Here is a 24,642-nt window from a genome sequence, read left to right on the forward strand (position 1 = left end):
CCTGGGATCTGACAACCTTACAGAACGGTGCTGACTTTGAATGGGCTTAGGGGCAGCCTCGAAACCCTCTTTCCAGTCTCCATGCAGGCAGGGGAGGTCCTTAAGCAACACATAGGACATTTCTGGGAGAAATGGGATCCCCAACGCAACGAACACCACAGATTTTAATGGTCTATATGGTTAAATACACAAGGCCCCTCGTTTCCAACCCTGCCTGTCCATCCGATTCACCTGTCCAGTTTGTTATAAAAGATTCCCTCCCCAACATGGCGAAACCCCATCTCTACAAAAATCAAAAAATAGTTGGGCATGGTGGTGCACACCTGTAGTCACAGCTACTCAGGAGGTTTAGGTGGGAGGATCACTTGAGACCAGGAATCTGAGGTTGCAATGAGGCATGACCATGCCACTGCACTCCAGCCTGGGCAAGAGTGAGACCCTGTCTAAAAAACACATTCCCTCCCTAGAATTCTCAGGAATGGATCCCACTCAAGTTTTTAAACAAGCTCACCCACTGATTACGATGGCCATCTTGCGGCACCACTGCAACAGATGGTAGCAATAGAGAATTAAGAGGGTCAGCTTCCATCTCCCCTAGTGAAGACTTTAAGATTTTCCAAAAGCCAGGTGCCGTGGTGCATGCCTATAGTCCCAGCTACTTGGGAGGCTGAGGCAGGAGGATCCATCCCTTGAGCCCAGAAGTTCAAGACCCACCTGGGGAACAGCATAGACCTGCAATTTTTTCCAGAAAAAAAAAAAAACAACAACAAAGACTTCTAGGGACACTCCAACAACTCTCTTACAAACCATGGTAGCCAAGCATATGCCAAGTTCAGCAACCCAAAACAACCTTCCTGTGGCAATCTGAATCCCACCATTAGATGGCAGGCACACACCAGACAACCTGACTATACAGCGTGTCCTACTTCCCAGCAGTTGCTTTGGGTTTAAATCATTGCCTTCTCAGTAAAACTGGAGCATGACCACATTCCTTATATATTTCGCAGGACTGTTTTAAGGATAAAATGAAAGTGTAACGAGAGCTGGATACGTTGAATGTGAACATTACAATGCAAGCTGGAAATTTCAGAAACAGAAGAGAAAGTATATGCCATTATAAAGAGAAATCTTGAGAACATCCACAACTACAATTATCTTGGGTGAAAAACTCCTGGGCTTTTCAGCACAGAATTCCACCATCACATGTGAGCAATTTAGGCAGAGGCCCTGGTGGTTTTCCCTGGACCAGAACAGTCAGAATTCAGTGAACACTGCATTAAACCCTGCACCATTTTCATTCTAGGCACCATGTCATAGGCACCATTGGATCTAGTCCAAACACATCCTCAGTAAGAAAAGGCAATGCTAAGCATGGATATGACTATATGAAAAGGGAGTATGTATAAGGCACAACTTCATATTCTCCTGCCCCTCACCTCCATTCATTTAATTGAGAATATATATCTTGGGTTTAGTCCTAATTCAAATTTTTTACTTGGTATTTTGTTATTTTAGTTCATGAACAAATTATAAGCATATGTATGTGTGTGTGTATCTATATACATGCAAACACACACACCCACACAAAATCCAAAATCTAGCAAGTAGCTTTACTTCATTCTGGGTTTAGAAAGTGATCTGATTATGGTCTGCTTTAAAATAGAAATCTAAACATCCCCCCCAGCACCAAATAACAGAACTCCATCTCTGGTTCCATCCTCTCAAAGCACTTTCCCACATCTCAAGTCTCCTTCTCCACCCCTTATTTAAAATCTTTCAGCAGGTCCTAACAGGTTTCTTTTAATCTGCCCCAATTAAGGGTCTGATTAAAGCAGCACTAGTCAAACAGGCATCTCCTCCTAGCTATGGAGCTGAAGGATGGCTCAGAGGATGTTGTGACACAAGGGTAGGGAGACAAAAATAAAAAATCGACTCCGGGGCATCACTGGCCTGCACCACAGTCCCCTCCAACTACAACAAAGGTGCAGAAACACACAGTGAGAACCAAGTGGCATCCCAAGCAAAACATCAAAGTCCAGAGGTGGTCGGCTTGGGACAGGTGAGATTGCGAGCAGTGCAGAGGGAAACTGAACCACAGCTAAGCACCGCCTTGCATGACCACTGCCTGTGTGACATCAGGCAAGCCACTTACTGTGACTCACAACGTCTTCACTTGCCAGAAGCTGACAATGCTTACATTAGCTCTTGCAGGAGCACCTGAGGGTTGCTTAAAATAGCCACCTTCTGAGGACAGATCCTGTTAAAAACCTGCTAAATTCACAGATGGGGTTGTACCTGTCAGAGTGGAACTAGTGGCTAGAAAGAAAATGGCTCTGCCCATCAATGACAGTCATTGGGTGCCTGGCAGGCAGTGGTGGAAGAGATGAATGAGAAGCTACGAAAGGTGGCAAGTTGATAGGGGATAGGGCGCCACAAAGAGCATAAAAGCCATTTTTTTTTTTTTTTTGACAGTCTTGCTCTGTTGCATTGGTGTGCAGTGGTGCGATCTCGGCTTACTGCAATTTCTGCCTCCTGAGTTCAAGTGATCCTCGTGCTTCAGCCTCCCGAGTAGCTAGGATTACAGGCATGCATCACCACACCTAGCTAATTTTTGTTTAGTAGAGATGGGGTTTCACCCTCTTGCCCAGGCTGGTCTCGAACTCCTGGCCTCAAGCAGTCCTCCTTCCCCAGCCTCTCAAAGTGCTGGGATTACAGGCATGAGCCACCACACCCTGACAAAAGCCAATCATTTTTCTATTTTTGGTGGGCGGCCTAGGTCTTTGAAAAACAGGGATGAACATACATATACATCCATTCACAGCGTGTGGGCAACATGCAACTGTTTTGTGTTGTTATAATGTAAACTTTCCTCATCTTCCACCCACCTCCCTCAAAAAAGTTTACTTTAAATGGGTTTGTTTGAGCAAGGAAGGGGCTGGGTCACCAGCCTAAGGAAGGCAATGGGGCAGAGGCCAGGTAAACTGGATAGCATAGGGGGAACACAGCGCCAGAATGTCCTAAGAACCAAAGGCTTCCAGAAACCCTGGCCCGGGCTTCCCACTTGACAAGAACTGCAAGTCCACTACCTGAACCGGTATCTGAGCCCAGGTGAGGCCTGGGGTCTGCCCCACATACACCCCAGGATCATGAGGGCTTCATGACAGCAGGCCCAGTGACATCTATACCGCATATGCACAGCATGGCCCTTCTGGAGCCACTCGGGCTTCACAGCCAGGATTCGGTCGCTGCTCTGGGCCAAGCATCACACAGAAGGCGAAAGCCGGATCCTTTTTGTTTGTCTTTATTTACAGCAAAGTACATAATATGTGGTCACTTTGTAACCACTAACAATAAAGGTTGGATGGTAAAAAGAAAAGGGAGAGGAGCAAGCATCTTAAAGGGGGGGGAAAAAAAGCCTAAGTCTGTATTTAGCTACTCACCCTGCTCCTGAGGCAGGACTGGGTAGGCACTCCCTGCCTCTAAGACCACAGCCAAGCTGACCTGGAATGCCAGTCCCCAGTATGAGGAGGGCAGCAGAACGTCCAGAGACAAAAGATGAAAGGGGACTGAGCTCTGGATGCATCCACTTATGCCTTTGCCAGACAGTTCCCTTCCTTGTTTTGTTTGAATGCTTCCCCTACCCCACCCTGAGCAAAGTGTAAAGGGCAACGGTGGTACAGAAGTACAGGCGGTCCCTTCCAGAAGCAGTCCTGAACCCCATAACCCACCTACCTAGCTGCTCCTCAGCCTGCCCAGTTCTTGGCCCTGGAATCTTTAACAGGCACATAGGAGATTCCAGGGCAGAGGAAAGTATTTCCCTGCAAGAGGCTACTTCCCTCCAACAGCCATGGGGGCCAGTGCAGGTCAAGGTTGCTAAATCAAGGGAAGTGCACGAGAGCAGCAAGAGAGATCATATACAAACCAACCAGGCTTCCGGCCCTCCTGCTGCCCGACTGCTCTGAAGTGTACACAAGCCTCCGGCCCGAGCCAGCGGCCTAATGAAATGCTGGCAACCCACCCAGGGTGTGCCCACAAGTATCCAGCTCCAAGTCCAAGTAAGGCGGGGAGTCAACTTCCCCATGATGGCCAAGTGGCCAAGACCAGAAGCAGGGATGATTAGGCTAGTTCTGCGGCAAGGTGAACTGGAGACCCTGTCTCTGCCCTCCTCCCCCGGCCCGTCGCACAGACATCCCGTTGTTTAACCCACTGCCTTTGCAAGGACCTGCTCTGTCCGCTCCAAATCAAAGGACACTTGCATCCTTCTTACATAGACTCCCATCTCTCTGCTCAGTGGTCCCAGGTTGCCCAAGAATAAGAAACTTGGGTCAGTAGACGGCTCATTAGTGTGAAGGAGTGTGAGGCCAGGCCTTCCTGTGACATAATGCTTCTGGGCTTGTTTCCTAAACACTTGGTCCACACATAATACCTGGGCAGGAAGAGAGAACCGAGCACCACTGGATGGCTCTGGAGCCAGGGGACTTGCATGCACATACAACCCACATCACCCCACTCTGCTCATCTGTGCCTCCACCCTGAACAGCAAAGAGTACCTTGATGGCAAATGTCATGGTTTCTGGTGTAATAATTCTACTCCTAACTCTCCATGGAATCAGAGACCCAGAGGCTCTTAAAAAACTAAGACCATTGTTTGTTCCTAGAAAGCTCAAGTTCAGATACAGAGTTGGCTAAATGCTGGGCTGCCACAGAGGGGTAGAGCCTTCTATCCCTTCCTTGTTCCAGACATGGTGTCGCAGACCCCAGCAGACACTGTTCTGTGTCCCCAGCCAAGCCACCAAGAATTGGTGATCATTTGACAAGGGGCAGGGCAGCCCTTATAGCTGTTTCCAAGCTAGGAGTGGCCTACTCAGAGATACTGGAGGCTTGGTCCCAACACCACAGGTAAATGAGGAAGCAGCTAGGTAAAGGCTCAGAGATGAGACGAGTCCATCTTCCAAGGCAGTGGGATAAACAGCCAAGGCACTAAATGGTTTGGCACCTGGGAGCTTCAAGTAAAGTTGAGCATGCTGCCCACTGAAAGGCCAAGGCTCTCCCAGACAGGGGTGGGCTTCACCTGAGCACGGCCCAGTGCCGTCAAGGCCAGGGGCCCTGTGTCCTCAGGATGCTAACCCAGGCCTGCATTCCCTGCTTCATCTCAGAACAGATCAAGCCATGACTACAAGGATAATAATGATTGATCCTGAACACACACTCCAGAACTCAGCCATCCTGTTGAGCTCTGGCTTTCAAAGGAGGCATCTTGGGAGCCTTCCTTTGCTCCAAGTAGGCAGCTGCTGTGACTGGGAGCTCCTTTCAGAGCCTGCATGGTCTCCTGAAAGTCTCCGGGTGGCAAGCTCTGTTGGGGACTAGGTTTGACTCTTCTAAAATAGCAAAACAGATTTAGAGTCAAACTGAACCCAGAGAAGGGGAATCAGACTGGATGGTGCTGAATCTGAGGGGGAAATTTGGTGTGACCAGGTAGTAACGGAGACCAATTTACCTGAATGGCTCGCACAGGCTCTGAGAGCAATGTAAAGAGAAGGTTCTCCAAAATGTTTCTGGCAATGGCAGCCACAGTGGGACAGCTAAGGGCACAGTCCACCAAGCACTAGGGTGGTCAACAATGAAATGAAAATCTCTGGCTCTTCTGTGGTCAGAAACTGAGGCTCGGGACTCTATAATCAGACCTCCTTTAGGCTCACTTGGGCTCCCCTCCACCCAGAATGTCAGGAATCTGTACTTCCAGAGAAAACACTGCCACCAAGCAGCGGCTCTCAGGAAAGCTAAAAATCTCCACCCCAAATATTTCAACCTCAGACTCCAACCTAGGTACCTATGATTTAAATACTCTCCTTTTAAATACTTTTTAAAAACTGCTTTTCCGAGCCCCCTTTCTGCTCTGCAGCTGCCATATCCACTAGGTGGTATTGCAAGTAAGTAAATCATCCTGGCCGTGATGCTGCTAGCGAGAATCCCTGACCGAAGTTACTCTCCTCACCTCACTGCAAACCTCCAGGAAACAGAAACTACAGAGCTCCCCTGCCAGCTTGTGAGGCGCTGCTGCCGGCGTCAGTTACCGAAGCCCTCACCCACGCCCAGCCTGCAATGGGGCACTCTATATTCCACAATACAGGAAAAAGCCCAAGGAGTCAGATCAGTTACGTCCCTGGGGAGCAGAAAGAACCAGTGATTCTTCAGATATGACAGCAGGCACAGTTCTGCCCTCTCCTTTCCATCTTCTATCAGGAAGCGATCCCATAAAATCTCTTCCAGGGAAGGAAAGAGGCAGCTCTGGCTTCTTGGAGAGACGGAGAAGCAGGAGGGTGAGGAAGGAGTCACCAAGCTATCCAAGCAGCCAGAGGCGAGAGGGTGGGAGCCGGGCAGGAAGCAAGTGCAGAAGACTTGTTCTCCTCAGTGGGCCTCTTCCCTGAGTTTGATTTTTGAGTTGAGGTTTTACCTAATTTCAACTCAAAAAAAAAAAAAAGAAAAGAAAAGAAAAGAAAAAAGAGTATCTCTCATTGTCATATCACTAAGTTCCAGCTCCAAGAGTGGTATGTGACAGAGGAGGCAATCAAGGTTTTCCAACCCCACTCCCATCGAGTTCCACGGGGCACTCAAGAGCAATGGGACCTTAGCCACCCTCCCCGTCTCTCACAGATGCCCGAGCCTCCCCGCCCTGGGACACAACAGGCAATTTCCCCTTGGTGAAATTCCAGCTCCAGTCCTAAAAGACTCAAGTACAGACCCTCCTGCAAAATACTTATGGCAAACAGCTTTACAGTATTTGTACATTTACACAAAAATAGATCCTTTTATATATATATGTATTTATAACTGGTTACACGTTGGATTCATAATTAGGCATCACCAGTAGTAGTTGGCACAGTTTTGTTATTTAAGCTCAGGGTCAAGTTCCGTTTCATTTTGTCGTTCCGAAGTACAAAAAGAAAAAAAAAAAAAATCAAAGGCATTTCATCTCCATGGTGTTTTCTTAAATACAGTAATGTCATAGGAAACAGTATGTACAGATGAGCAATGCCTCCTGACCCCTCCTCTGTCTCCTGGAGATAGGGGCTGGGGTCCGATGGAGACGGGTCAATGCGGCCTGCTGCTGGACTCCGATGCCTGCCTCTTGCGTGAAGGGGTGTAGCCGTTGAGACAGCCATTGGTCTGCCGTTTGGAGGGCCCTCCATTCAGGATGTCCTGGATGTGCTGCACGATGAGATTGATGGCCACTGTGGGGCAGAGACCAGCAGAGCGTTATGGGTGCAGGCACGGGTGCAGGGAGTCTGTCTGGGGAAAGGGCACGCAGGAACCACAGCTGAAAGACTTCCAGGGAAGTGGCTCTGCCACTTGCAGGCAAGTCATCCAACTTCCCAGTGGCTCTGCCTGGGCTAATATGATCCCTCTCCTTTGCAGGAGGGCTAAGACAGACAATGCTTAGCACAGAGTAAGCCCTTAAGGAATAGGTATCTTATCAGGAGATGATCAGTCACCACTGGATGAAGCACTTGGGCCAAATTCTGCAGACGTGCTAACCAGCCATGGTTCTGCCACATCAATTAGCTATGAGACCTTTCCACCAGGAAACCTTCCAGTTTTCCATCCTAAGACAGAGCATCCCCATGGAAGGCCCTCTGTCCCTCCAAACCACATAACAGAGAGAGCTATCTTTTCTTAGCATTAGAAATAAATTATATACCTCAACCAAGAGGTCAATCTAACATCACCAAAAATGGAATACACATCAAATGCTCTCTGATGTGATAAACAAAGAGGACCACGCCATCTCTCTCCGGGGATAATTCCTTCAGATTACATAAGCTCATGAATCCAATCATAAGAAAGCAAAAGACACACTCAAATTGAGGACCATTCTACCAAACAATGGGCCTGTATGCTTCAAAAATGTGTTTAAAAAAAAACAAAAGATAGGGAACATCTCCAGGTTAAAAGAGGTCGTATCAATGGTAAGTGTCTTGGATTTAATGACTGCATTGCGGTGATGAAAAAGAATGCCTTTGTTCTTAAAAAATACAGGGTTAAATATTTACTGCTATAACTTACTCCAAACAGCTCAATAAATAATCTTTTCAAAAGAAGGGAAAATTAAATAAATTCTAAAGAGAATGAAGAAACCAGGTCCCATCTTACAGATCAACTCTGCCACACTATGCCTAGTCCAGAGACATTCATACTTCCTAGACAAGCCAAAAAAATAAAACAATGGGGCCAGGTGCTATGGCTCATGCCTATAATCCTAACACTTTGGGAGGCTGAGGTGGGACAGTCGCTTGAGGTAGGAGTTTTAGACCAGCTTAGGCAACATAATAAAACCATCTCTACAAAAACATTTTTTAAAAATTAGCAGAGCATGGTGGTGCACGCCTGTAGTCCCAGCTACCGGGAGGCTGTGGCAGGAGAATCACTTGAGCTCAGGAGCTGGAGGCTGCAAATGAGCTGTGACTGTGCTACTGCACTTCAGTCTGGGTGACAGAGCAAGACCTTGTCTCTAAAGTAAAATACAATAAAATGAAAAATAAGTACAATAACGGTAGCAATGAGCTCCCTTTAGAAAGAGCTACCGTGATGGCAGGTCACTCTAAATTAGATCGAGGGAATCTACTTTTGCTAAAAGGTGGCCTCAGAAGCAAAGTATCCAAGTGTCATCATTGGGAAGTGATAGTAAAAGGTAATCTACAGCCCTCTATTTCTGCCAGAGAAGCACAAGTGCCTGTCTGTCCCCATAACACGAGGGTGCCTACACCCAGCGATCTGTTCCCGAGGCCAGACATGTAGGTGGAAAGGTTCTGCTGGCTCACAATCACAGACAAGCAGGGCAGCCAGGTCTGCAGAGCCCTGTATGGTCACCACGTCCTGCCCCAAATTATGACTGACAAAGGGCAGACGTTATACTCCAGGATGACACTCCGCCGGGACTCACCTAGATTGTCTGCACCTCTAGGGATGATCACATCAGCATACTTCTTTGTCTGTGGAGAAAGACAGTTAAAATGCATTAACACAGTTCAGAGACAACTGGCGCAAGCCCCTCTCCAAGGGAACATGAAGAAAGGGCAGCCTTCATACTAGCGAGCCGAGAGGGGCAGCTTTTAAGGCTTCAAATATAATATTGTTTACAACTTCACAGTGAATGCATCTATTAATAGAAATTTGGGGAAACCTAAGGAAGTGCCTTGTTTAGCTGAATTGTGAATGAAAGAAGATAAGCAGGGAATGAGGAAAATGAGAACAAAGGACTGAAGACTTTTATGTATCAGTGAGGGAAAAATGGTCTAGACTGAGTGGTTAATCCAAAATCAATTCATAATTCAATTTATAATTATCTACAATGGATTTTTATCCACTTTATCTACATTACAAGAATTTAGCTTTTATTCAAGTTCTCTCTCACTCTTTTTCTATTTTTTTAAGACAGTGTCTCACTCTGTCACCCAGGCTGGAGTGCAGTGGCATCATCACAGCTCACTGCAGCCTTGACCTCCTGAGTTGGGTAGATCGTCCCACCTCAGCCTCTGAGTAGCTGGGACTACAGGCACCCGTCACCACACCCAGCTACTTTTTGTTATTTTTTATAGAGAGGGGGTATTACCATGTTGCCCAGGCTGGTCTCAAACTCCTGGGCTCCAGCGATCCACCCACCTGGGCCTCCTAAAGTCTCAGGATTACAGGCGTGAGCCACTGCTCCCAACCAAGTTCTCATTTCTAATGCTTAACACTGTTTCAGCTTACGACCTATGCAGAGAACATGGTCTTTGAAGCCAAACACTTAATTGCCTCTATTCCACTAGGACAAATATGAACTAGAAAAATCCAAACTTTCCAGGGGACTGGTTCACCTCAGACTTTTACGCATAGTCTAAAACATGACAATGTTCACTCCTAGCACAGGGTAAAACCAGAAAAAGTATTCTTCACTGACGACCAGTTCATAGGTTCTGTTATTACCCAAATTTTTTAAAAAAGAAAGGCCACAAAGAGGCATATTTCTTTTTTGTTGCTCCAAATTTACTGAGATCTTGTAGACCATTCTACAAATAACTACATCCTGGTATATAAACTCAGTCTAGCATAAGACCATATAAACCACACCTCAAGCGTGTGGGCTTCTTATTCTGCGCAGCTTCCACCCTAGGATTGCTGAAAGGCAACGGTGTCAGCCCCAAACCCAAGTCAAACTGAGCAGACATTGATCAGGTCCAAGTTCCTGGCTTACATGGGAATGAGCTGATCTTCCCTGAGCAAACAGTGGCTGGACAGTGGGAGCAAGCAGAAATAACTCAGAAAATGTCTATGCAGAAATTTTAGCTTTGTTACAACTAAGTTAAACAGCAGAAAACTGACAGTTAACTATAATTGATTTCCAATAATAAATTCATCTTGTATTCTTATTAAGTCAAAAATAACAGGAGGGGTCCTCAGATAGATAAATGGGTGGAAAGAAGTTCATCGCTCCTTAGCCCTCTCTGGTCTCTTCCCAGTAACCTACTCTTGTAACCCAGTAGTCTCCAGGATAATGGATAGGGCATCAACCTTACTCAGTTGGCTCAAAAAGTCCATCTGTCCCGCATCTAAAACCAAAGTCAAGTATGGGTTATTGTAAAAGCTACTAATATCCTTGAAGAAACAAAGAGTTTGAGGATCATATTTTCCCAGAAGAAAAAGAATGAAGTTTATTAGAATAAACAGGGAAATTCCAATACCCAGTCTTACTCTAAATCTATTCTCATTGTCTTCAGAGATTCCAGCCTTCCCAGTATATCTCAACCAAGACCAGGTTAAGTCCCAACCTCTTCCTACCCTTCCTCCTCATCTCAGAGCTTAACTATAAATAATTAAGGAGCCAGACCATGGTTTGGCCAAGCTGGAGAAGACTCAGTGACTCAGTAGGATTCTCCTGAGTTAAATACTTCTCCTTCTGCAGCCCCACCACACCACACCTCTTGTCTCTGGTATCCTTCCCTCAACATGCCCCTTCCTGTCTTTCCTGGGCTGAGGGCCAACTCCCTCCGTTCTTCCTTCTCTGAAAGCCACCTCACTAGAGAATTCCTAGCTGCCACAGGAAGGACTGGTGCGTCTGCAAGGGTGAAGGGAAGGAAGCTTATTCCAGTAAGGCGTGACAGTCCCCAAATGGGAGCTAAAGACAAGCTCAAAGCAGGGCTCACCAGTGATGGCGGGAGAGGCTCAGAGGGGAACACCTCGGGGCATAGGACCCAGTGCATCCATACTTCACCCACTGCAGGCCCTTCAGAGATCCAAATGGCTGAGGACTCTCCTTGGATATGATACACCCTCAGTAAAGAGTCTCATACCATGATCCCACCAAGCAAGAAGTCTAGAACTAGCTGGGAATTAAATGACCTGCCTAAGGACTGGCAGGACCCTACAGGGCTACCCAAAGAAAGAACAGCAGGACAGGGCTCCTGGAGAACACAGAGGACACAAGGGCCAAGGGCTGCCCTCTCTTAGGACTTCGGGACAGAGGATCACTCAGAGAGAGGAGTGAGATTCGGGCAGGGGAGCTCCACCAACTTGCATACCTTCATTTGTATCATCGCATTTTAAATTCTACATGCAACAAAAACAAACCGAGAACACAACTCACTGGCAAGCAGAATTCCTCAAAGGCAGGCTTGACGAATGTAATGTACTGAGATAAAATCTGTTCAAGATCCCTGCCTCTCTCGCTGATGTCCCTTAATACTGTAAGAGAAGGGAAAAGAAGAATCAAAAAACGGTGTAGGAGCCAGCGCACACCCGCCCTTCATGGGGTGGACCTAGCTCCCACAGGCTCCACAATTACTCTAGATGATTCTCAAGCTGGAATCCTGAGAGGCCTGACCAAGAGCAGATCAGCAGCGGCTTCGAAAAAGACAAGTTACATTCTGACATCTTACAATGGTCAAACGTGGCAATGATAACAATGCTCTTTGAAACAAAAGGTTGTCCATGGAGGCCAACAGCCTTCTTGTTTTAAGCAACATTTGATCCAAACAAAATTTCAGTGTGAATTTAAAAAAAAAAAAAAGCAGGGCAGCCCTGGAGAGCTCACTGTTAGCAGGAAGCAATCTGGGCCCACGGAGGGCTGGGTTGCACGCTGCCTCCTTGCATGCACTTACCTGTGTTCAGAAGTCCAGCGACCCGCTGCTCAGCTCACTGCTCCCAGCTCCCACCCATGCTCCCTCTGCAGCATGGAGCCCAGGCCAGGCAGAGGACCCAGCCATGGTTAACCATTTCCACCTACCTCAAACACAGAGGTTTGCCACAAAAAAAAAAAAAAAAAATCACTCAGTGAAAGATAAGAAAACCATGGTCTAGAGAATGGTGGGCTGGCGCTGATGAAGCCCAAACTGACAACAAACTCACCATCTTCTGTCTTCTACCTTCTTCCCCCTGCTCAGTTTTATCCAGGGGCTTTTACCATTCCTTTTTTTTTTCTTTAAAAGTGTTTTTTCTTTTAAGACAAGGTGTCTCGCTCTGTCACACAGGCTGGAGTGCAGTAGCACAGTCATAGCTCACTACAGCCTCAACCTCCTGGGCTCTAGCAAGCGATCCTCCCACCTCAACCTCCCAAGTAGCTGGCACTACAGGCACACACAACCTCAATGGACTAATGGTTTTTTGTTGTTGTTGTTTGTTTTTGAGACAGAGTCTCATCACTCTGTCGCCCAGGCTGGAGTGCAGTGCCGCAATCTTGGCTCACTGCAACCTCTGCCTCCCAGGTTCAAGCAATTCTTCTGCCTCAGCCTCCTGAGTAGCTGGGACTACAGGCACCTGCCAGCACACCTGGCTGATTTATTTTACATTTTTAGTAGAGACAGGGTTTCACTGTGTTAGCCAGGATGATCTCGATCTCCTGACCTCATGATCTGCCTGCCTCAGCCTCCCAATGTGCTGGGAATTACAGGTGTGAGCCGTTTTTTTTTTTTTTTTTCTGTAGACACAGCGTCTTGCTTTGTTGCCCAGGCTAGTCTTGAATTCTTCTGCCTCGGCCTCCCAAAGTGCTGGAATTACAGGCAGCCCATACACTCTTTATTAAATAGAATCTTCTGTCAATAAATAGAAGACTGATCACCCTGGTTCTGCCGCTGCACATGAGCCTTAGTTTCCCCATGAGTGGGGAGTTTGGAAGGAGACTCTCTTAATTAAAACTGCCTCCCTTTGCAGATATCATTTGTAAATGTTATCTTAATTTAATCTTATCATCTGAGCTGCTAAATCTTTCACCCCAAAAAGTTACCGCATCCATCTACAATCATTTGTAGTGGCTCTTCAGCTCTTTCCCAACCACTTCTCAGTGAACAGACTCAAGGGTGGGGTGAAACTCACTGTAAACGAACATGGGGTATATCTGTGACGGAACTTCTGAAAGCCATGTGTCTAAATAGTTCTGTCTTTATACACACATGCACAGATGCACGCACAGAGAGGGCAGGGAACGGGGAGGCTGTCATGGCTATGATCCAGGCTGACAGGAAGTCTAGAAGATGAGAAGGCTAGAAAATTGCCAGGAAATCCACATTTCCAGAAAGCCGGGCACTAATGATGCTGCTATTTGACTTTTGTAACAGCTCCCCGATTTACGAAGTGTTTTCTCCATGGGAGACCTGGTAATAAAACAGTTGGTTGGTCGCTAATGTGTCAGGACTTGCCCACCCAGCCCGGCAGCAGCCTTCTCCAGCCAGGAAATGGTTTTCCCCACCCCTGCAACGCTGGCCCTGGGCTCCTGCTGCCGACCTGCTGCTCTGGCAGATCTGCTGGGAGACTCGCCAAGAAGGAGCCCTGAGGAGCTGCCACGTGGCTCACCCCCCAAAAGTCCCCAGAGCTCCGGCACACGTGGCTAACCAGAGTAGCACTGCCAAAACACACAGCCAGCGCGGCCTCCAATTCTTCACACATCTCCAGATAAAGCCCAAAGAAAAAAGGAAATCAGATCAAAAAGGTATCACAGCTAGGAAAAAACAAACACACAAGCACTCTGTGCGTGCTTGGGCAGCTTTTACTTAAAGCTCTCCAAACGCCTGATGCTAGGATTGTTTCGCAACACATGCTTTTCAGACAATTGCCGAAGGCTTTAGCACTGGAGGAAGCTTTGTCCTTCTCCCAGCACACGTGCGCACACACACGTGCACACATACAAACACACGTGCACACACGCACGCACACACAGTGCACGTCCACACCCTGTCACGTAGTCCTCCTACTGCCCAGCCTGGGCCTTCAGCCCCCTTCCTTCTATAGACCTGGTGGCTTCAGTTGTTTTGTCATTGGCAAGAGGAAGCTGGTCATGCAGAAAGTAGGAAGAGGAGGTAAATCACAGTGAAGCTTCTACAGCCCAAAAGCTGCTTTTTGTTCTACCTCTGTGGGCTCGGGGCGGGGGAAACTGCCCTGGACCTGAATCCTGACCCCAATAACTCCTACTTCTGTGACCTTGGACAAGTGACTTTAACCTCTATGAATCTTAAGTTCCCTAACTATAAAACAGGAACAACAATGGTACCTTCCTCATAAATATTAATTTAATAAACAAATATAAATATTACTATTCAGGAATACAGAGATGTGCATAAAATTCTTCAGCACCCATAGCTGGCGCCTTAGCACATGTTCAATAAGCATGTGTTCTATGATTATTACGACCACAACAGAAACTGAGGGCACGCTGGGAGGGTGGTGCCTCCCTGACAGAGCTGCTCAACGCCATGGGAGGGCGGGAACCTCGAATTCAGGTAAGCAGGTCAGACCCAGCTGAGCAGGGTGAGCAAAGGGAAAAAGGAGTCCTGCAGGGCAGCTGGAAGGGCGGGGTGCCACACAGTAAGGGAGAGCAGGCCACAAGCACATGGGACAACAAACGTGAGGAGGGAGAAGGAGAAAGACAAGGAAGAGTCTCACTACAGCTTCTATGCTAGAAAAGCAAATGGGGAATGGGTCAGAATGTTGCCCAGACACTGGGAACACGCAACATCAAAAGGCCTTGCCCACCTCTGCTCCCCAAGAACCTCCGATAGAACGATCACCTCAGGCAGACTGGGCCTCCCTGAGCCAAGAACAACAGAGGGCCAGCCACCTCCCTGCACTGAAAGGCCCTGCTCCCCAGGCAGAGTTAGGAAACAGGGCTGCGCCAAGGACTGAGTCAAAACAAGGTCTTGGCACAAACTGGAAACCCCAGGGGCTCAAAAACCAGCTCCTCCATCACTGCTCTGACCCCAGCACGTTTGCTGGGCCAGGACAGGCCCTTTCGGAGGACAGGGTACAGGGCAGGAAGCTACAAGTCTGCCCACATTCCCTGCTGGGCTTCCATGTCAGCCCTTCCAAACCCAGATGTGCTCTTTCTGGTTAGCCAAAAACCAAGAACAAAACTTAGAAGGACCCAAAATAAAGACAATTCCTCAATGGTGAAGTCAATCACTTTAAAAATCTGATGAGGAAATGTGCTACTCTATAGTAAATGAACAGGCTGAATCTCCCTAGGCCCAGTACAGCCCTAATTCTATGTGAACCAGAGAATGATGCATGAGGAAGATGAGGGATCAGCCATCCTAAATCTCCCTGCCCCGCTTCTTCCCTGTCCCTGTATTAAGGGCTGAGAGAGAAGATGAAGGCAAACGAGGCTAGAAACCAATCCCTAGAATGTCAAGGGTTTCCATCAGGAAGGAGGTAGTCTCTAGAGCTGCTTTACTCAAATACAGATTTCTCCCACATGAGGGTCAACTCAGAATGTGGAGGTCACATGCCCAGGAGGATGTGACAGACGGGTAAGATCATGGAGCTAACTCAAGTCTCCAGGAATGTTCAAGCTCACTCAACAGCTGCTTCTGACTAACCAGCCTCCCTACCCCAGCACCCCCGCACTCCACAAAGCACATGCCAAGCATATTTTTTGTCCTACGTGGAGAGAGAATGAATTTGTAGAAATAGCATGCAGAAAAGTCCCATGAGTCCATCAGGAAAGTGACTCGGCAGTAGGTGACATGTGAAGTCAGCAGATCTGAAATGAGAAAGCAGAGCCTTGCCCAGGCAGCCTGTTCAGAGAAGGCGGAGAGGCAGAGCTGGCCCTAAGAAACCCCAGGAGAGGGCCAGCACCACTATAGGAACTGCTCCCATTTCACACAAGAATCCCGTGCAAGAAAGGAAGGGAAAATGTTCTGTTGAACCCACACCGTGATGATCTGTTTGAATTAGACACTAGGATGCACTTTATTTCCAGCGTCATTGCTGCTGCTCAAAACTTGGTTCCAATCTCCTGTGCTGGTTCTTGCACTCCCTGCTGTGAGGCCTCCCTCAGCAGCACTGCATCCCTGACACTGAGTACCACTGCTGGACTAGTGATGGCATCAGCCTGGACATCACCAGCTCCTGAGGACATTACCTGAGCAGATCCCCTTGAAGGACCTAACCAGTCTTGTCAGAAAATTCAGAAAATGAACAGCACCAACCCCTTCGGCAGAAGCAGATTTCTGATCTGCCACATAGATATTTATCGACTTATGCATCACCAGGCATTTTACCTGCATTACCTCTCATCTTCACAACTACGGCAGAAGTACCAACCCTAAGACCACATTCTAATAAGAAAATGAGATACAAAGAAGTTTAAACACAATCTGCCCAAGGTCACACATCTAGTAAGTGGTCAAACCAGGATCTCAGCCCAGCTCACCTGACTCCAAAATTTATCTGTCCCTGTGTATCACGCTACCTCTCTAATTTGACAAGCTGACACGGACACTGAGCAGATCAACCAAAGTAGGGCCTGAGTTTGTGGATTAAGGTGACAAGCCAGGCCCTGGGGTAGAAGCATGAGGGGCCGTCAGGCTCAGGGTTCAATTATCTATGCAAGTCTTACCCAGCCAAAGTCGTGACACTAAAAGCAGGCCTGTCTGCCCTGCATTATCCATAAAGAAACCCAAGCCGGGGTGGCGCAAGAGCCTAGTCACAAAGCTAGCTGGGAGGAGCTCTGCTAGAACTAAAAGGCCCCTCCCATTCCATTCTTTTTTCCATCACACAAAACTAACTGTCCCCACCCCACGTGGGAGCAGGATGTAGCTCCGACTGACTTAACAGCATGCATATCTATTACTACTTAGAAGGGCCAAGCTCAGGACTTGTTTCTATAGGTTATACTGGTCTCATTAATAGTCCTTACAATTACAGTGCTAAATGGGATAAACTACAGATCTGTTTCATGAACCGAAAGGAGAAAAGTACCCAGACTTTGAAGTCAGAGGTCTCTGGGATAGAGCTTATAAAATCTGAAACTGTCAATAATGTGTCCTGTGACTAGGAGCTAACCTCGTCATTTCCTGTGTCTCCCTGCCTCTTTCACACATCGGAGACTCAAACCTTCTCACCTTTCATTCCTCTATTCAGTCACCCCCACCCACTGCCCTTGCTGGGTCCTGGTCATCTAACTCTGCTAATACTCTTCTCATCTCAACTCTGCTCCCCTCTCCCACCCACCTAAGGACCACACCCCTGCCTCGTGTCTAGATCAGCAGAGCCGTCTCCAAAGAGCTGCTCCAGCTACAGGCTTCACTTACACTTCCTCTGTCAGCACCAGTGTCCAACACAGAACAGTGGCCACTTCACTTGCCTTGCTCAGAACTTCAGAGTAGCTTTCCCTTGCCCACCGAGACCCAGACTAGAGATCTCAGTCTCTAACACCAGACCCCAACCTGCTTTCTCGTGTCTCTTCGTACAATGCTCTGAACATTCCAGGTTCCTGCCATTCTCAGAACAAGCCACTGTCTGTACATCTGTGCTGTGCACCTTCATGGGTTGCCTATATCGCCACCCTGCTACACCACATCCAAGTCCCAACCCCTCTTCCTCCATGAAGCCTCCCAATCTCTCCTTCCTGGTAGAAGCAGACTCTCTGCTTAATACCCTAGAGAGCTCAGTTCACAGGCTGGGCTCCTCTACCAAGGGGCATCGCTGTACCTTCAGCACGCAGGCATGGCGGACTTAGCACGGGCAGGCCCACCCTCAGCACGGCCTGCGGAGGGCACAGCTGACTTCCCTCCTGAGCTGACTGGAAAGAGTGGTAATGCCTCCATAAAGCCTGCTGGAAAATAAAGGGCTAGAGAAGCAGGCTAACAGGATGAGCTGCCCAGCGCTTTAGGCACAGGGGATCCTGTCCTCAGGGGTCCTACAGTTAGTTCCCCAAATCAGAGCATCTTCATTTTGATGTCTTGTGCACAAATTGCAAGGAACTAAGCATTTAATCAAACTTTTCCCAGCAAAACCAGACATCAATGTCTTATTTAGTCTCTGACCTCACAAGTCTTTCGTTATCCCAAACAGTAAGTGACTAATCCCTTCTCAAATGTCACCAAGTGTCTGGGCAGCAGGATATCCAGGGGCTGGATTGACGCAGCCGCTGGACCATGCGACACACAGCTGCCTCAGGGAAGGCATGGGCTTCAGACTCGGGGGGCGGGGGGTGGGGTCCTGTCATAGGCTCCCAGGTCCTCTGCCCTCGAGGTGGCCACCAACAGGGCCACCTGGGGCTTTTAGAACGCACCTCTGCGGGAGAGCCGGGTGTCCGCATCTGTATCCACAAAAAGCTTCATCTGGAACAGGTCTCGTACCTCCTGGGAGTAGAAGGCCAGGATCCCTTCAAAGAGCACCACGTCGGCGGGATAGACAGTAACTGTCTCCTCCTTCCTGTAAAGCACAGAGCAGATAATGGGCCAAGCCAGGCAGGGGCTAGCAAGGGTCAGAGAACAAGGGCCAGAACATCTGGCTGGGCTGGGTTCTGAGTTCCTTGCCCCCACAGACTTCAAGCAGGAGCTCAAGACTCGGCTAATACAGCCTTACACCACCACCAAAGAGCCAAGGGTGATCACGGCTGGGACAAAGGTCTCCTGTGACCACTTCTTCTGAGCTTTCACCATGAAACAGAAATACAGGGCAGACATCCTTCTCCTTGGAATCAAAAAAACCTGCTGTTGAATGAAGAATAAAGGCAGACAAAAACAGATGTGATTTCTTTTTTTCTCTGAAGGCGTCTCCAGAATGCTCTCATGCCTGGCATTTATGGAACCTAACACTCTGAACTTTAAAAACAGAAACTTACAGTTTTCTCTCAACAACCCCACCCCCTCCCCGCCAGTCCTGAGGCAGCTGAAAAGGAGGGAGGAAAGGACAGAAGGGGAGGGGAAGGGAAGGAGGGAAAATAAAAGTTTTGGGAAAGAGGATACAGACGAGAAAGCATTTGTGAGGAAATACAGAATCCCGAGGTCTGTCTGGTCTGGCTCTACCCCAAGCCAATGCAGTGGCCACAGGTCAATCCTGAGCTCCCTAGAGCTGCTCTTCCTTATCAATAAAGCAGAAATATGCATGACTTCATCCACCTAACCCACATGGTTGGGAAGCCTAGGGCAGGCACTAATTGTAAACATGACTTTTCTTTCTCTTTTTTGTTTTTGGAGACAGGGTCTCACTTTGTCATCCAGGAGGCTGGAGTGAGAGTGGCACAATCTTGGACTCACTGCAGCCTCAACTTCCCAGGCTCAGGAGATCCTCCCGCCTCAGCCCCCTAAGTGTCTAGGAGTACAGATGCACACCACCACGTCAGGCTAATTTTTGTATTTTTAGTAGAAACGGGGTTTCACCATGTTGCCCAGGCTGGTCTCTAACTCCCGGACTCATGCAACTCACCCACCTCAGCCTCCCAAAGTGCTAGGATTACAGGCATGAGCTACCAAGCCCAGCCAACACGCCTTTTCAAAAAGCAAGAAGGGTGAAACATTGCTAAACGGTTCGGTGATGGGCTTACACAGATGGCCCTGCTTGTGCTCAGCTCTGCCTTGCTGCAGCTTTCACTGTATTTTGTCTTTTGACTCTGTCCTATGCCCACCTTACATGTCACCAACTGCCTCTTGCTCAAAATTCACTGAAAATAGAGTAATAATCATCATCTCAAGTTTTTCCATTAGCACACTGGCAAACCAAATAAAGTCTCTTAAAACAGTAGTTCCATCTGGGCGAGCATAAGGAGGTCAGTTATCAACGGCCAGCTCAAGAGGGTGCCATTGGAACTCCTTCCCACAAACACTCCCTGATGCCTTCTTAGCTTGGACACCGGGCTTGTGTATGAGTTTTAAGGCAGGCACTGTTGGGGTACCCAGCTAGCAAGTGGCAGAACAGTGCAGGGAAGACGGGAGAAAAGGACTAGGATTAGGAAATGCCCTAGAATTGTGGTGTATCTGAGATGCATATCAGAACCATCTGGGAAGCTTATAAAAATATCCCTACCTGGATCCTACCCCCCAGGAGCTCTGATTTCACAAGTCTGAAGTGGAGCTAGAACTTCAATGCTATTTAGAAGCTCCCAAGATATTTCTAACATGCGGCCATGGTGAAGAAGCACCAGTCTAGAGGAATGTCAGCCGCCAGAAAATGGTGTGCCCATTGCGGATAAGAAGGCAACCTAGAAGAGTTCAGAAAACAGGACCAATGGGTAAATAGTGAGCCGCTCTCTAGGCAACTGCCCTACACCAAGGAGAGGATGGGAGCACTCTGTCTAAAAATGAAGTGAATGTACATGCGAGATTCCACTTGAACACACTAACAGAGAACACAATGGCTGCACTAAGTTTACATATACAGGTTGAGTATCCGTTATATGAAATGCTTAGGTGTTTAGGATTTTTGAATTTTTTTCAGATTTTGGAATATTTGCATTATATTTACGGCATCCCTAATATGGCAGGGGGAGAAAGGATCTACAATGAGCATCCCTAATATGAAAATCCAAACTCTGAAATGCTCCAACGAGCATTTCCTTTGAACATCACATGGGCACTCAGAAAGTTTCAGATTTTGGAGCATTTCACATTTTGGATTTTTAGATTAGGGATGTTCAATCTGTACTGACACTAGATATTAACAGCATTTTAGGATGCCTAATTGATAAATACTAAAAAGGAAAAGTGGGTTTCCTTCAGAAGGAGAAAATGAACTGCCTCATTTGTTGCTGGTGCCTTAAGAAAGTTAGAATTAATCATTTCCCAAGTCCACATGCAGGTCTAAAAACTGTCATAAGAGCTCAGAGTTTTTAAAAAACAACAACAAATTTATCGAGCAACTACTAGACCAGAATGTGCAAGGAGTCATACCTGGCTTAATATACCACTTAGGAATTTAGGGTCTGGATGGGAAGTCCCAAAAAGAAACTAGCCGATTAGATCATTTGAGATAACCCAGTCTAACCATCTCATTTGGCTTATGGGGAAAAGGATGCTCAGAGAAGTGTAATGGCAACAAGTAAGCATCTTCTTCATTTTAGCCGAGCAAATTTTTATCTGTACCAAACGCCCATGGGTGGGATGGAATCAGTTAACCCTGAATGGCTCGATGTCCAATTAAGTGGCCCTTAAGATTTGCAGGGAGGTGGGAAGGGGGTGGCTATGGGTCTAGCGTGATCAGTGACAGTTTCTAAGACATGAGCTTTAAGCCACTAAAGAACAAGGTTTTAAAATATAAGGTATGAGATAAATCAGGAGGAAACGTGAAATATGTCTGCACTGGGAATTCTACCAGCATTTTCTCTCGTTGGCCTATGAATTTGATGGAACTCGTGCTGCATGAGGTCTTCAACTTCTCTCCTCCACTCCTAGACTGCACTGGGCAGGCCCTGGCTTCCGTCAACCACGCTCAGTTCCACTGCCTTCTTTCAGGCCCTTATTCGTCTCTCACTGGGGCTGTTCCAAAGGCGTCTTCACAAACGGCATTGCAGATACTCTCTCCTCCTGCCACCACAATGACCTTTCCACTACCACAGTAGAGCCGTCTGTAGCTCCCTACTGACAAAATGTTTGTGCTCCTGGCCCTGCCGCCTATGGCCTTTCATGACCTGAGGCCTGCCTGCCTTCCCACACACCCACTCCCATTCCTCCAAACCTCTCCTCTGCCGGGCCCTGACCAAGCTGATCTGTGCCCAGCTCTGAAATGCCCAGCACCTTGGAAATCCTTTTCCCAAACAACTTCTTATCCTTTCCTATCTAAAGCTTAAATATCACTTCCTCCATACAACCTGCTCTGAATCCCCTGCTCTTCCTCCCTCCTTTACATTCTTCTGCAGGCCCTTGCCTTAGCCATCATGCTGCATTTTAACTCTTCACCTGGGAAGTGGTGGGCTGGAATGTCTCTTGACACCACCAGCACTTCCCCCTAAGGGAGAACTACAATTCTCAGAATCCCTTTCCCCACAGGCTTCCGGGTTACTGCGCCAACAAGAGACTTACAAGGTGAGAGTGAAGCAAAATCCACGATATTCAGGAGATGGTAATAATGAGACAGGGAAACTTTGCAAACAGTCCACAAGCTCCTAGATTGAGGCTGCAAACCCAGACGTGGGGGTTTCTTGGACTTTTCCATGAACCCCAGCTTCTGCTCCAGTGCCTCAGGCTAGAGTCAGTGGGGACTATTTTGTCTGATTCTCTGGCTACAAACTTCCAGGTCTTCAGTCTCCCAGCCCTAATGTTCATGTAAGCTCCAAATCCTATACTAAATGCCTTCATTCATTCCTCCATGATCTGCAGTGGTTGGGTTAGGAAAACAGACTGACACGGGAAGCGTGAGGATGGTATCCTGATCTTTACTCTTCTCTCTCCTACACAGAAGAACCTGGCCCATAGAAGGAAGTGTTTCAGAAGATTCTGGTGAGGCATGGAGGTAAGCACCAAAACAGCCCCCTCTACACCTCAATGCACACACATGCATGCTCATTCTCTCTCTCTTTCTCATCTTCCTCCTGCAACCAAATCTTCACTACGCTCTCTAGTTCAGACTCACGGGAAGATGTGTGTATTCTACCTTGAGGTCTGAGACGCTCTGTGCAGCTCTGAAGGAGCTTGGGGTCTGGCCAGCAGGAGTGCAATCCTCTAGAAGCCCATTCCCACCACTCAGAGGGAAGGAGGATGAGGTGGAAGTGTGGCCGCTCCTCTATTCCTAATCAGGAGCACTAAAACTGAGGTTTCACTGGAAAGGACTGCTTTGATTCCACTGAGCAGCTTTCTGGAGGGCTTGGTTAATTCTGAGATCACAGTCTGGTGACCTCGTGCCTCTCCACATTGTCCAATCCCAAGTAAACCAGGACAGCAGAAAGAACAGTTTTCTTTGTTCTTCTTCCTGCCCTTCCTCTACCCCTCCCCTTACATCTTGTTCCAGGAACAACAGCACTGGAATGTGGATCAGAACGCACATACAGTCCCTCAAGCTCAAATCACGATCCCATCCTTCGGAGTTAAGGAATCGTGACAACAGGACTGTTCCAGGAAGCGCCCAGATGAACTCCCCAACCTCTGCAATCCCACAGCACACACTGCTGCCACCACTCACTCCATTGACCGGCTGGAATGGCATTAGGCAGGGGTAGGACAGAGGTCTGAAGTGCAGGAGGTAAGGAAGGAGGTCTCAGTGCAGACCAGGGATGCTCTGGGGAGCAGCGGGTGTCATCCCTGGCCCAGAACAGCTTACTTACCGGGAATGGGAGACGAAGTCATACACGGGGATCTGGACTGTTTTCCCTTCAGTGATTTCTTTGAGTGTTTTGAGAATGAGTTCATTGTCAAAGGCATCTGAAAAATATCAAATTGTTAAAATGTTTCTTAATTTTAAAATAGTATCTCCTATAATCATACACAGGACATCCTCATAAACATGTATATGGGCACATCATACTTTAAAGGTAATCATACTGCCCCCTAAAAAGCTGGATTTTTACCCAAAGCAGAATGGAAGCTCCCTGTATCTCAAAATAGGGTGTATACATGAGTTCTGACAAACAGATTTCTTTTTTTTCTCCTTTGACATTCCATCCCTGACTTCAGACAGGTCTTTCCCCTCTCCAAGTTTAGCTGTTATCATCCTAGGATTGGCACATGCTAAACTAACCTGGAAAGCACACCCGTGACTGGGGGAGTGCGCACAATAGGCACCATGCCACGGTTTGCTTCTAACAATTTTAAGAAACCCAAGCCAGCTAAAGGAGCAGTGTGCTGATCTAGGGCTGCAGGGCAAAAACCATTCTGGCAGCCACCCTGCCCCTCCACCTCCCTCTCTGCCACAGAGCGGGTTGAACACACATGTCCACGTGGGGAGGAGGGTCTGACGACGGCTGCCTCAGAACAGAGGCAGCAGAAGGACCAGCTCTGTATGTTCGACCCCACGTCTGGCCCATCTTGAGTCCCAGGCTCATACAAAATCACCTTTGTTCAGATACAGATTCAATCAGTATTTAATGAGCCAAGCACTACATGAAGCATCTGAAAATTCCTTCTTTCACATAAGCCCCACAATAACACTGCAAGGTAGTTTATCAAGTCCCTACGTTCTAGATAGAAGTAAGATTCTGAGAGGTTAAGCAACTTCCTCATGAGCAAAATAAAAATATTCCCCCCTACACCAATACACACACATACCCCCTTTAACACCCCGACTCACCCGGGTGGTCAAAGTTGAACTGGCCCTTCAGGGCTTTGGCCTTCTGTTCCGAGGTGAGAACACGGTAGAAGCTATCCTGGCTCAGGATGACCACCTGCTTCTGGCGATAGTCCACCTCATTCTGCCCCAGGAGCTGCACGATCTTAGCACACACGGAAGACTGTGAGGAGAGAA

General features: G+C 47.8%; 2 protein-coding genes across 2 annotated transcripts in view; one reads left to right on the plus strand and one right to left on the minus strand.

Annotated features, from left to right (window-relative positions):
- Positions 1-3,285: 3,285 nt before the first annotated feature.
- The window catches only part of UCK2 (uridine-cytidine kinase 2), an 84,889-nt gene continuing 63,532 nt past the window's right edge, over positions 3,286-24,642 (minus strand). Inside the window, exons 2-7 of the mRNA XM_050768714.1 lie at positions 24,469-24,628; positions 23,507-23,603; positions 18,542-18,684; positions 11,624-11,721; positions 8,942-8,990; positions 3,286-7,232 (exon numbers count right to left, since the gene is read on the minus strand). Coding sequence (XP_050624671.1) covers positions 7,093-7,232; positions 8,942-8,990; positions 11,624-11,721; positions 18,542-18,684; positions 23,507-23,603; positions 24,469-24,628 — 687 coding nt within the window. The 3' untranslated portion in view covers positions 3,286-7,092. The remainder of the gene's footprint in view (positions 7,233-8,941; positions 8,991-11,623; positions 11,722-18,541; positions 18,685-23,506; positions 23,604-24,468; positions 24,629-24,642) is intronic.
- TMCO1 (transmembrane and coiled-coil domains 1) overlaps positions 13,459-24,642 on the plus strand; it is a 168,430-nt gene continuing 157,246 nt past the window's right edge. Inside the window, exon 1 of the mRNA XM_050768808.1 lies at positions 13,459-13,462. The gene's annotated coding sequence lies outside the window, so the exon portion shown is untranslated. The remainder of the gene's footprint in view (positions 13,463-24,642) is intronic.

Source organism: Macaca thibetana, chromosome 1 (assembly GCF_024542745.1).
Source record: "Macaca thibetana thibetana isolate TM-01 chromosome 1, ASM2454274v1, whole genome shotgun sequence".
Classification (NCBI taxonomy): domain Eukaryota; kingdom Metazoa; phylum Chordata; class Mammalia; order Primates; family Cercopithecidae; genus Macaca; species Macaca thibetana.